Raw genomic sequence first — 14,281 nt, 5'->3', positions numbered from 1 at the left:
GGTATATCTTCCCGTTCATGTTTTTTATAGAGGTACGCGGAAATGGAATAGTTTGAACAGTGATATTAAGACTATTGGTGACCCCAATATTTTTAGAAAAATCATTAGGGAACTGCTTTTTGCTGAATATGAGTTTTGACTGATTAATTGATTTATTTATTGTGGGGGTTTTGTTGATATGATGTTTCCAGAGGAAGTATAATATATGATATTATTTTGTATTTATTGTTTAGTGTGATGGTATTAGGGGTATCGGTGGCCAAGTATTCTTTGTTTTAAGGATTTTGTTTTCTCTACCTCCCCCACGGACAAGCTTTGCTTTTTAGGGGAGGCAGCAATAATTTTTTGTTGATATGTTTTTTTTTCAATAAATCCTTCTTCTTCTTCTTCTTTGAGTATTTTGACCAGAGGTAACTTATTGTTACAACTTTCTTAAATTTGGTAATTTTTGTGAGCATTTGGAAATCAAAGCTTAAACTCAATAGCTGATACTAAGTCTCCTAACATTTTGCTTGGATTAAAAGTGACGAACTAGGAAGAAAATCTCAACATCTTCCTGGAACTACTTCAGTCTGCATATTATTTCATTTAATTACATTTAAAACGGATGAGCTTTTCATTTTTTAGCTAAGAAAATAGCTGGCACTTCATTTTTCTTCATACCGAATAATCCACTAAGTGTTTTTTCTTTCATTGTAATTCAAGCGTTCTCATGTTAAGTGTTCATCATGTATTTTTCAATTTGATAAATTTACTCCTTTTAGATGCAGTTTATAATTTAGCTGATATTAGGTATTTATGAGTTTATAATTTGGAATGAATCCCCGAACGAGAAAATGAATAATATCCCAAAGAGCAGCCAAAAGCAATAAAAAAGCAGCAGTTCAGCCTTACCCTACATGACATATATTCTATAAAGAAGCCAAAAAAAAACTTTAAAACGCATTTTTTTTAATTGGTTATTAAAACCAATTTTTAATAAAAGGAGGGCTTTTTAGGAATCCAAAAGAGCAAAAAAAAAACAATCAATACAAAAGTCACAAATTTTAACTGCTTTAAAGGTGACAAAAAAGATTTAGGCAAAGGGCATTATGAAAAAATTAAGCTTCTAAGTTCAAAGTTATATTCAAAGTTTTTACCCAGATAACTGACGAATTTTGTGATACGGTATTTGAAGTTTTGTATGCAGTAATGCTTGATGAAAAATATTTACTAATTTCTATAATTATTTATGTTAAGAATACATAGCTAATAGATACTTCAACTATTATGCAAGGGTTCTGAAACGCCACAGCCATTTCGTTTCTACCAGATTTCTACTTCTCTTGATGAATAACGAAGAAGACCAGTTTACAGCGAACAACTTGCGAAGCTTTGAACTCATGAATCGGCTCGAATCTGTTGTGAATTTAAGCTGTGATTTGAAAAAGACTGATGAAGACATTAATATTTGTGGCCAACATTGATCACGCAGGCGGCGCGCCGGTAAGATCTTACCGACGGCGCGCTGTTTTTAGCCCCGGTCTTCCCTCATCGGCGCGGCGCCGGGGTCTAGTTACAATATTAAAGTAGTTTGCTTTTTTTTTCAGAGGCGACCAGGAGTTGGGAGGAAGCTCATTTTAATGGTACTGTCTTTTTTCTAAGTAACGAAAGAGATATCTTTGCAGAAAATAGCCACTTTCATCCATTTAATGCCAAAAAACACAATTTTGTAGTAGAAATAGGGTCAAATTAGCACCAGACAATTGGTGCTAGGAGTATCTTAGCTTTAGCTCAATAGTTGAGAGGAAGATGGGAGGGCTTCCTTCCATGATGGGAGGGCTTCCTCCCATGATGGGAGGGCTGAGTTAGATGGGAAGGCAATAGTTGGGAGGGCTTCCTCCCAAATCAAGAGTTGGGAGGAAGCCCATTTTAGTGGTACTTTTTTTTAGATCAAGTGCCTTTTTTCTAATTAGCCTTTGCAGAAAATAGCTAGTTTCCCACATTTAATGCCAGAAATCACAATTTTGTAGTAGAAATAGGGTCAAATTAGCACCAGACAATTGGTGTTAGGAATATCTTAGCTTTAGGTCAATAGTCTACTTGGAATTAGCCTTAAACAAGCCACTTAGAATACCTTCGAATGCTTAAACCTGAGCTGATGGAGGGTGAGGAATTCAATTTAGGAGTGGTTAGAATTTCTGTAGACATAACGAATCAGCCTCTATATACGGTACACTCTATGAGACTTGCGAGAAAGTGCCAGTAATGGTCACATATATTGAATTTTATATTCTGGCTAGACGAAACAAATTCTTACAGCCTAAATCCCCTCTGAAATTGGCTAATAGATATCTTTGATCTTGATATCAGTCTGAATCCTACAAGTCTGAAGTCTCAGTCTACCGTCATGATTCATTCCCCGAACGAGTAACACCTTAGGCGCTCCGTGCCTGCGGTAGTTTTGGCTGAAGAGTGAAATAGCTTGTGATATTAATGTTTTGAATTGATGAAAGAAAATTTTTTGGTGTGTAATTATTGCTTTGAACTGAAGAATTGCATGGATTAAAAGAGGATTGGATTTTAGTCATTATAAACAGAGCCTTAGATTACCGACGTTGGAAAAGATGTTTGCCGTGCCAAACGGCTAAAAGCACTGCACGCTAGCAACATCGTGGATAAACAATCGTTGCCGGCTGAGGTAAGACTATTTGTCCATTTTTTAATTGCTGCTTATTCAAGGGGCGAAATAAAAGAAACCGTAAAGAAGTCTCATTCGAAGAGGATCAAAATGATTATTCGTCATCTTCACCTAAGGATGGAGAGACTTTGTCAATTTCGACGCTGGCTCGGAGCTTTTCTGAAATTCTAACTATAGGGAAAGACAATGGAAAGAGCTTGACGGTATCACGGACCAGTTCAAATCTCTGGAAACTTGGGTCAAATTGCTCGAAGAAGCTCTATCTAGCCAATTGCAGCAATTTTCGACGATCCAGACCCATGTGGCTGCTACTGAGAATTAAATAATAAATGTAAAATCAGAGATTAGTGTTGTTACAGCTGAGTCAGTGTTTCTCCGTGAAGAAAATAATCAGTTGAAAAATCGGTTAATGCATTGCGAGTATAGAATGAATGAGAAAAATATAGTGGTTTGGAATGTACCTTGCGATGATAAGGAGGAAGCTAAAGCGATTTTCAAAACTGTTTGTGAAGAAGGACTAAGTGTAAATGAGACCCCAGAATTCGCTTTTACAGAAGTAAAAAAAGAGCGTAGACATTTTAAAGTCACTGTTCGGTCTAAAGAAGAAAAAATAACGATTCTGAAACAGAGTAAAAAACTTAATGGAAAGACTGTTTGCGGTCATAAAGATATTTATCTTAGTGATGATGCTCCGACGGCAGTGAGAGATATTAGAAAACGGCTGATTGAAAAAAGATCAAAGCTTGCTGATTGTGGTATTCAAGCATGGGTAACAAAATTGGTTCCACCTCTCCTTTGTTTTGATCGGCCAAATGGCCTGCGTGTTTCTTTCTCCGTGAATGACGTAATTCCTGAATTGTCAGTGCCGATAAATCCTCGAGGTGGGCCTATGCAATGCTTGGCGGGTTGTAATATTTATATTTATATTAATTATTTTAGTCTAATATGGTTTTGTGTTATTATTTTGTTGCGTTTTTTCTTCTTTGTTTTTTTTTGTGATAGCATAATGGTATGAAGTAATGTTGTCTCTTGTTTTTTTTTCTTTTAAAAAAAGATGTTGTGGATGGAATAAAGTAAAAAATAAAATGAGAAAGAAGTATTAATGGTGTATAATGTATTGCGTGGTGCGGAGCGTACCGGGTTGTGTTTGGAGTTCTTATGGATTGGTCTTGGCTTTCAGTGATACTAGGCCTGGAAACAGTAGTAGTATTTTTGGGATTTTAAGAAGATGTTTATGTTTCTTTTTTTGTTTAGGATCGAAGTGTGGAAACGATGATACCAACTCAACGAACGATGAAAATGATAAGTGTAAGTTAACTGAACCTTTTCCTTCTCACAAAATCCGTCACAAAATGATTTTTGATAATGGTTAATTTAGAGTGGAATAGGTTGAAGGGGCTGGAGAATGATTCACTCAGGATTGAAGATATTGGGGGTGGGGTACTCCATCGTGAATTTGATAGTAATGGTATTGGTGAGGATTATTTGAATGCCCGTTATAAGTTCTTTCAGGATTTGAATAATGATTATGACCCGAGTGATTTTTCGGTTTTTCACTTAAATTGCCAAGGTATTAGTACTTCTTTTCAGTACCTGGAGGAAGTTCTGCAGACTCAAGGTTTACAGGTATTGGCCCTGACTGAGACATGGTTGAAGTCTCATACGTCATCCCTATTAGATGTTCCTAATTACCAACTGGTTTTAAAAAACAGGGAACTGCACCAACATGGAGGTTTAGCGGCATATATCAAGAGTGATTTTAATGTCTTGCCGATGCCTTCCCTTACTAAACATAAGGAAATGGTGTTTGAGTCGATGGTTGTGAAAGTATCTAAGCAAAATTTTAAATGTATTCTTGCTATTATTTATCGACTTCCGTGTAGTAGCCTCGTTGAATTTCTGAGTCTGTTAGAAGAGCAACTGGACCTGTTGAGTGGAACAAGACAGCTGTGTTTTGTGTGTGGTGACTTCAATATTGATTTGAAAAGTCTACATTCTAGTCAGAGAGTTAAGGAGTTTCTGGATATGATGCTTAGCTACGGGCTGAAGCCTACTATAAATATTTGTACAAGAATTACTGAGAATTCTGCGTCAATATTGGATAACATATTTGTAAATACTGAATATAAGTCACCTGCTGTTGTGGTTAATTGTGTTTCAGATCATTTTGGAGTAATGATAACAGTACCGCAAGTCCTACAGTTGAATAAGGGACATCGTTGTAATGTCATTAGGCCTATTATTGATTCTGAGGTTGTTGCCCGTTTTAAATTAGAAGTTGATAAGACTGAATTCATTTTTTTACAAGAGGAATATGATATCAATCGGAAATTTGAAAAATGGTACGGGACATTAAAAGGTTTACTTCAAAAATGTGTTAAACCTAAAAGAGTTGACAGATATGAATCAGCAAAGAAACCATGGATTACTAAGAGTCTACTCTTAAGCATGAGAAGGCAAAACCATTTATATAAGGAATTAATCCAAAATAAAGGGACAACTACTAGGGATGATTATAAAGCATATAGTAACATGCTAAATTGTCTCCTTCGGAAAGCTAAAACGGATTATTTTGCTTTTAAGTTTAAAGAAGCTGGGGGAAATCCAGGCAAGACATGGAAGCTTATAAAGTCTGTAACGAACCCTAGTCGGTCTCCCTCGGAGCTTCCGGACAGTGTGAGTTGTAATTCAGTTTGTGAGTATTTCTCTAATGTGGGCCTTAATGTAGGATCCAGTATCCCAGTCCTGGCTGAGGATGGCGATTTTACACAATTCCTGCCTGATAAGAGCGAAGTATCTGTTTATTTAAAGCCGGTTAAATTAAGTGAGTTGTCTGAAGTGGTTAAAAATATGAAAAACAATGCAGCAGGATCGGATCTCATGACTGTAAAAGCTTTCCGTGTTATTTATCCTATAGTTTCTAGTCAGTTGGTAATGCTAATAAATGAGTGTTTTAAGTCAGGTATTTTCCCCGATTGTCTGAAGATTGCGAAAGTGAAACCGCTTTGTAAAGGGGGTAATAGTGGGAATTTAGATAATTATAGGCCTATTTCGCTTCTTCCTGTTATTTCTAGAATAATAGAGAGACTAATAAGTGTAAGAATGGTTAAATTCATAGAATCTAAGTCTTTTTTTCGGTCTAGCCAGTTCGGATTTAGGAAAAGAATGACAACTGAGCAAGCAGTGATCTTCTTGACGACATTTGTTAATGATCATTTAGATCGTGGTCTTAAAGTGGCATCCGTTTTCCTTGACATAATGAAAGCATTTGATTGTGTGGATTATGAAATTTTAGTAAAGAAGTTAGATAATTGTGGTATCCGTGGAAAATTCTTGGAACTTGTTAGATCATTCCTGAGTGAACGTATGCAGATTGTTCAAATCGAAAGTGAGACCTCTAGCCCGCAGAGAGTCAAGGCTGGCGTTCCTCAAGGGTCAGTTTTGGGACCTCTTTTATTTTTTATTTATATAAATGATATTTACCGGTGCATTGAAGATATAAATATTTCGGATAAAGGGGATCGCGGTAACAGAATTATAATTCCTAGTTTTGCTGACGATACACATTTTACAGTTGCTGCGAGGACAGAAAGAGAACTTCTACTAGTTCTGAAAAAGGGAATGGAACAAATAGAGAAATGGATGAGACTTAATAAACATAAATTAAACCATAAGAAAATTCAATTTGTGATTTACGGGAGAAGTGTAAATTACTATCGCTGGATAGAGAAACTTGAACTTGATGGGAATGCTATAGAACATGTCAGAGCAGTGAAGTTTCTTGGAGTGATAGTTGATGAGTGCTCGAGTTTCAAAGACCATATTAATCAAACTGCAGCTAGAGTTGCCCGAAATTTGGGAATTATAAGGAAGCTAAAGCGTACATTCCCTAGACCGGTTCTCAGAATGCTTTATTTCTCCCTTATTCACCCGTATTTGATTTATTGTATATTGGCTTGGTCTTCAACGTTCGTGGGTCATTTACCGCAGATTAGAGTATTACAGAATAAAGCTGTAAGACTACTTGCTGGAGATGATAAGCGTTCCTCGGTTAGAGCAAGGTATGCTGAACTACATATTCTTCAACTATTTGGATTGATTAAGTTTTATAAGGTTCTTTTTATGTTTAAACGTCAGAATAAAATGCTACAAATTTGATTTCAAGATTTTTTCTGCCTGTTTCTAGTTTTCATTCTTATAGTTTAAGACGTTCGAATGAATTCAGACTACCTAAGCCTGTGACAACTAGGTCAATGTTTTGTATCCGCCATGTTAGCCCTCGTGCTTGGAATAGTCCGCCAGAAGGGATAAAGAAGGTGACGGATGTTTCTGAGTTTAAAAATCTGTTAAAAGAACATTGTTATAGGGTATATGGGAGTGAGTGAGTCAGTTCTCCGGTCTCTTTTGCCTTTAGTTTGCTAATGTTTTTGTTTTTTTGATTTTTGTGTTTGGTTGATGGATTGAGAAGGACAAGGATTAATATGTTGAATATTGAGAATTGAAGAGATTTTATTGAGTAGGGGTGGTATAGTCGCTTATTAGTTATTTTTATGTTATAGTTTTTTTTTTTCTTTTTTTATTTTTTTTTATTTTTTTTTTTTTTTTTTTATGCTTAGTTTGGTTAGTGATCTCCTTTAAAAGCTTAGCTTCTGGATTTTTTTATTTTTGGTTGATGAATAAACCTTTATTATTAAAAAAAAAAAAAAAAAGAAGACTGATATCAAGTAGGCTACCAGCATCCTAGACCTTAGCTAGCCAGATTTGATCTCCAGGACTACCTCAAAGGTAGAATCTTGGGAAAAAGCCCGAGGACCATTCTTAGGCTCAACAAAGCTGTCATAAGTTGGAGATACAAAGTTGGATATCCAACAAAGTTGGATAAGTTGGAGGTGTTCCTGAGGCATTTTTAAGAAAGCATAAAACAATTTTGTGTTGTGCCTCCCTGCAGCTGAATTGGCATCAACTCAAAACACCTTGTCTAGAATAAAGATTAAGATAAATATTAATCCTCTAATCTAAGATTAGAGGATTGAAGTATGATGATATAAACAGAGTAAAACTAAAGTAGAATTGGAGTAAAAAAAGAAATTGGGTCAATTAAAAATCAGGAGCCATTTGCGAAGGTCAACCTGTGCAAAGACAACGTAATTACCATCATTCCAACAGCTTTTGAGCTATAAACTGGTTCTTGCTCTTCGCGTGTTTTTATAAGCTTCCGATGAGAAGCTGGGACACTTTCCATATCATTCTCCAACTTTCTTTTATGTGGGCTGAAAACAACAGTTGTTCCTTCTTGGCGTATAACCGCAGTCTTAGAAGTCTGACGGCCATTCTGAAATACAATTCTAAATTAAAGTAAGAATATAACATTTTTTTTTTTCCGCATCTGAATAATGTCACATCATAGGCAGCGCGCTAGCGCTCCCTAAGTAAAGAACGATGTGAGCACAATGTGTTTTTTTTCTCCATACCCGGGCACTTCGTATCGAAGGAGTTGTCGAAGAAACTTCGAAAAGGGCTCATTTGATTCGAAATTGGAGTGGCTAGTGCCCTTTTTAATAGTCGAAAGTGAATGGAGGGCAAATAGCCCCCCCCCCAAGCCCATCATTCCCCCAAACACATCAAATCAAAATTTCGAGATAACCATTTTGTTCAGCGTAGTCGATTTCCAGATAGAAAATCTATATTTAAGGAGGACACTCCCCCACAACCCTCAGGGCAAGGTTTTAAGTTATGCCCTGGAGGCATATAAGGTTTTTATAGAAGGCGTTGTCGTAGAAACTTAAAAAAAGGTTCATTCGATTGGAAATTTAAAGGGGTAGTACCCTTTTTAATAGTCGAAAGTGATTGTAGGGCAACTAGCCCCCCCACGCCCATCATTTCCCCAAACACATCCGTTCAAAATTTTTAGATAGCCATTTTGTTCAGCGTAGTTCATTTCCAGATAGGAAATACACTTTTGAGGAGGACACTCCCCCACAACCCTCAGGGCAAGGGTTTTAAGATATGCCTTGGGGGCATATAAGGTTTTTATAGAAGCCGTTGACGTAAAAACTTCAAAAAAGGTTCATTCGATTGGAAATTCAAAGGGCTAGTGCCCTTTTTAATAGTCGAAAGTGATTGAAGGGCAACTAGCCCCCACTCCCATCATTTCCCCAAACATATCCGATCAAAATTTTTAGATAGCCATTTTGTTCACCGTAGTTGATTTCCAGATAGAAAATATGTTTTTGAGGTGGACACTCCCCCAAAGCCCTCTGGGCAAGGGTTGTAAGTTATGTCCTGGGGGCATATAAGGTTTTTTAAGAAAGCGTTGTCGTAGAAACTTCAAAAAAGGCTCATTCAATTGGAAATTCAAAGGGCTAGTGCCCTTTTTAATAGTCGCAAGTGATTGGAGGGCAACTATCCCCCCCCCCTCACGCCCATCACTCCCCCAAACACATCTAATAAAAATTTTGAGATAGCCATTTTGTTCAACGTAGTTGATTTCCAGATGGAAAATATGTTTTTGAGGTCAACGCCCCCCCAGAGTTCTCAGGGCAATAGTTTTATCCTATGTCCTGGGGGCGAATTAGGTTTTAGTGTACATTTTTTTCATACAAATTTGAGAATTGGCTCATTAGATTTGAAATTTACATGGCTAGTACCCTTTTTATTTGACAGAAGAGATTTTAGACCAACTAACCCCCCTCTCACGCCCACCAGTTCCCCAAACACAAAGAAGGCTAGTACCCCAAACACGAAACGGCTAGTACCGTTTTAACTTTATATGCCCTGGGGGCATATAAAATTTTTATTGAAAGCGTTGTCGTAGAAACTTCAAAAGGGTTCATTCAATTGGAAATTGAAAGGGCTAGTGCTTCTTTTAATAGTTGAAAGTGATGGGATAGCGACTAACGCCCCTCTCAAGCCCACCATTTTCCAAAACACATCCAATAAAAATTTTTAGATATGCAGTTTGTTCAACGTTGTGGAGCGTTCTGGAAATTATGTCTTTTAGGATGATAACCCTCTCAGAGCTCTCAGTGCAAGGGTTGTAAGTTATGCCCTGGGGGCATATAAGGTTTATATAGAAAGTTGTTGTATATATCATAGGCAGCGCGATCGTGCTGCCAAAGTAAAGAACGGGGAAACTCGATAACGAGACAAGAAACGGGGACTAAGTACAAAGGAAGACACTCCCCCACAACCCTCAGGGCAAGGGTTTTAAGTTATGCCCTGGGGACATATAAGAACGATGTTGGTATACTGTATTATTTATTAATTTTGTCCTTTAGAGCAGGGCACTTCGTATCGAAGAAGTTGAAACTTCGAAAAGCGCTCATTCAATTGGAAATTGGAGCGGCTTGTGCCCTTTTTAATAGTCGAAAGTGATTGGGAGGCGACTAACACCCCTTCCAGGCCCACCAATTCCCGAAACACATCCAAGCAAAATTTTGAGATAGCCATTTTGTTCAGCGTAGTTGATTTCCAGATAGAAATTATGTTTTTGAGGACAGTCCTTCACAGCCCTTAAGGGCAAGGGTTTTAAGTTATGCCCTGGGGGCACATAGGGTTTTTTATAGAAGGCGCTGTCGTAGAAACTTTAAAAAAGGCTCATTCGATTGGAAATTCAAAGGGCTAGTACCCTTTTTAATAGTCGAAAGTGATTAGAGGGCAACTAACCCGCCTCTCACGCCCACCTTTTCCCCAAGCACATCGTATCAAAACTTTGAGATAGCCATTTTGTTCAGCCTAGTTGATTTCCGCGTAGAACTTAAAACGTAGTTTTAAGACACCCCCCCCACAGCTCTCAGGGCAAGGGCTATAAATTATGCCCAGGGGTCATATAAGGTTTTTATATAACGCGTTGTCGTAGAAACTTCAAAAAAGGCTCATTCGCTTGGAAATTGAAATGGCTAGTGCCCTTTTTAACAGTCGAAAGTGATTGGAAAGCAACTAACACCCCTTCCACGCCCACCATTTCCCCAAACACATCCAATAAAGATTTTGAGATAGCCATTTTGTTCCACGCATTTGAAAGTTCTGAAGATTACGACTTTGAGCAAGACAATCCCCCCAGTCTTCAGAGGATGGGTGTTAATTCATGTACTGGGGGCGTACGTATTAGACCTTCACTGAAATCTTTGTCTTAGAAACTTGAGAAAGGGTTCATTCGACTAGAAATTCAAAGAACTAGTGCCGTTTCTAACAGTCGAAGGTGATTTGAAGGCAACTAACCTCCCTCTCTCGCCCATCTTTTTCCAAACATACCCAATCAATATTTCAGATAGCCATTTTATTCAACGTAGTTGAAAGTTTTGGAAATTAGGTCTTTAAGGATGACAACCCCCCCCCCTCACAGCCCTCAAGGCGAGGGTTGTAAGTTATGCCCTGGGGGCGTATAAGGTTTTTATTGAAAGCGTAGAAACTTCAAAAGTGCTCATTCAATTGGAAATTGAAAGGGCTAGTGCTTTTTTAATAGTTGAAAGTGTTTGGAGAGCAACTAACGCCCCTCTCACGCCCACTCATTTTCCCAAACACATAAAATCAAAATTTTGAGATATCCATTTTGTTCAACATAGTTGGAAGTTCTTGAAATTAGGTCTTTTAGGATGATAACCTCCACAGAGCCCTCAGTGCAAAGGTTGTAATTTATGCCCTGGGGCCATATAAAGTTTATATAGAAAGTTTTTATAGAAATTTCAAAAAGGACTCATTTGATTGGAAATTAAAATTGCCCTTTTTAATAGTCGAAAGTGAGTGGAGAGTAATTAACCCCCCTCTTGCGCCCACCATTTCCCCAAAAACAGTCAATCGAAGTTTAGAGATAGCCATTTTGTTCAACGTAGTTGAAAGTTCCGGAAATTATGTATTTAAGGATAACAAATCCTCCAGTGTCCCAAAGGCAAAGGTTTTAAGTACTGCCCTGGGAGCATATAAGGTTTTTATAGATAGAGTTGTCGTAAAACTTCAAAAGGGGCTCATTCAATTCGAAATTGAGAGGGCTACTGTCCTTTGTAATAGCCGAAAGTGATTTGAGGATAACTAATCCCCTCTCACGCCAACCATTCATCCAAACACATCCAATCAAAATTTTCAGATATCCATTTTGTTCAACATAGTAGAAAGTTCTGGAAATTAGGTCTTTGAGAATGGCACTCCCAGCACTCAGGGCAAGGGTTGTAAGTTATTTCCTGGGGGCATATAAGATTTTTATTGAAAGTTTTGTCGAAGAAACTTCAAAAGGGCTCATTTGATTGGAAATTGAAAGGGCTAGGGCCATGTTTAATAGTTGAAAGTGATTAGAGAGCGACTACCGCCCCTTTCACACCCAGCATTTCCCCAAACACATCCAATCAAAATTTTGAGATAGCAATCTTGTTTAACGTAGTTGAAAGTTCCGGAAATTCGGTCTTAGAGGATGACAACCACCATAACAGACCTTAGGTTAAGGGTTGTAATTTAATAGTCGAAAGTGATTGGAAGGCTTGACATTTTTATAGTAAAGGTCGATGTGGGTATAATGTATTATTTTTTTTTGTTGCTGTTGTTTAGACCAGGACACTTCGTATCGAAGGAGCTGTCGTGGGAACTTCGAAAAGGGCTCATTCAACTGAAAATTGAAAGGGCTGATGCCCTTTTTAATAGTCGAAATTGATTTGACGAAAACTAATCCCCCTTCCACTCCCACCCTCCCACCCCAACCCACCCAATTCTGCGCTTAAAAATAAAACAAAACAAAATAGCGTAAGTGTATCCAAGCAATCAAAGAAAGTAAACAGATTTTTTTGCCAATGGTATCAAGTTTTCCATTTCAGGTCAACTAGAGGAGGTATGAAACTAATTTAAACAGTACTATTTGTGTCCAGATTTTTAAAAGGGTGTATGTTGTTAAAAATTGCTGAAAATTTTTCTCCAGCATACAAATAGCAGGCCAAACTATAAAGTCTTAAAAAACGAAAAGATTTAAAGTATTATTTTCTTTTTCCCTAAAAGAATATGTCAATATAAAACGAACAGAAATTAATTAAAAATACTTTTTCCACAAAATAAGTTTTTCAAAGAAAAGTAAAGAACTCCATTAAACAAAAAATGAGCAAAAATAAAATCAAATAATCTACCAAGCGCGAAACTACTACAAATCAGCATCGATAAATAAATGAAACCCAAATCGAACAGAAATTACAATAATTAACCAAGTCAAACCCAAAACGAGCAGAAATTAACATAAGTTGGGGCACAAAACCCCAATGCCTTCCCACGGCCAGAACATAATTTGCCCTTTACTGAAAAAATACACATGAATGTGCATTGTCAGTTTAATAAACATATACTGATATTTAGTAATCAAAATGTTAATATTATTTAATTTATTAAAGTTATAAAACTAAAAACATTTATATTTTGGTAAAGGCCGGCGCGCCGCCGCCGGCAGAGGCGGCGGGGTTCGGCTGACTTTAAAATAATTTTGCGACAATTCTTTATTGCGTCAACCACAAAGTCGGAGCTTTTCTTTCTCGTGTGGTTTAGTATTTCGATTTTCTTGATTAGAAATCAAGCAGGGCTTGCACTATCCCCGAATTTTCGGGTATTTCCCCGAAAATACCATAATTTTTCACTACTCTCTTTTTCGTTAATTTTCGTCTCTTTTGTTATTTTGCATAAAAACCAGACATATGCAATTGCAATATACACAGTTCTTTATATGTTGACAAAAAAAGTATTGTCTTTATGAAATGAGTTTAAATCATTTCGAATGCATTTTCCCAATTGCTATTTCGTACATCATTCGTAGTCAAGAATTTTATTTTCAAGTTGAATAGAATTATAGAACGAATTCACTACTATACAGCTTCAACCTTCGCTTAGATTTTGAAATTGATAGCCGACAGATTGTTTCTACTGCTGAATTGTAAGTTTGAAGACTTTCTTTTTCTTTTCCTGTTTTTAGATAAGATTTTTTAAATGTTTAATACTCAATTGTTGAACGTCTGATAGATTAAAGAAAATACAATCTTCTTTCTGAAAATTTTTTACCCCCCCCCCCCCCAAAAAAAAAAAACAACCTTCTATTGAGACAAAATTTACCTATAGACTAAGCTATGTACCAGGTTGGGGAATTAAATATTGAAAAGGAAGTTACCCCAAAAATATGATTAATAAAAAAATTGTAAATTATTGCCTATAGTGGGGGGGGGGGCTATCATTTCAAAATGATAATACCTCATTTATTTTATTGAAAGCAGAGATACCAAAAAGATAATTATTTTTTCATTTAAAGTGGAGACGGAAGAAAATGATATCAAATTCCCTGGGAAACCATTGAAATATTTTGATAGACCCAGGCGCCCCCCATTGGGACTTATTCATTGTCTTGGGCATTTTGCGATTTCTCATAGGCTACTGGCCTAATTTGGCTTTTGTGTGTGCTCCCTTTTAATTAGATTCGTTGGATCTTATTGAATGCCACGGCGAATTTATGACTCAGTTTTCAAATAATTTGAGGTATATCAGAATGATTTCGACATTTTTGTTGTTGTCTTTGTACCCCTTTACTCATACCCTCAATTTTTTTTTCAAGGAACACTAAGCTGCTTAACGTTATTTTGCGTGTTCGTT

General features: G+C 37.0%; 1 protein-coding gene across 3 annotated transcripts in view; it reads right to left on the bottom strand.

Moving 5' to 3' along the window:
- Cmtr1 (Cap methyltransferase 1) overlaps nt 1-14,281 on the bottom strand; it is a 156,331-nt gene that overhangs the window by 104,389 nt on the left and 37,661 nt on the right. For all 3 annotated transcript variants that reach the window (XR_016141857.1, XM_089090049.1, XM_089090050.1), the window contains exon 4: nt 7,833-8,012. Coding sequence is in view for 2 of the 3 variants with exons in the window: in XM_089090049.1 (XP_088946175.1) it covers nt 7,833-8,012 (180 nt within the window). In the remaining variant the exon portion in view is untranslated. The remainder of the gene's footprint in view (nt 1-7,832; nt 8,013-14,281) is intronic.

The sequence above is a fragment of the Artemia sp. Qi Xiang Cuo genome, chromosome 6 (genome assembly GCF_049724085.1).
Source record: "Artemia sp. Qi Xiang Cuo chromosome 6, ASM4972408v1, whole genome shotgun sequence".
Classification (NCBI taxonomy): Eukaryota; Metazoa; Arthropoda; class Branchiopoda; order Anostraca; family Artemiidae; genus Artemia; species Artemia sp. Qi Xiang Cuo.
This window is presented reverse-complemented; position numbering and strand designations above follow the sequence as displayed.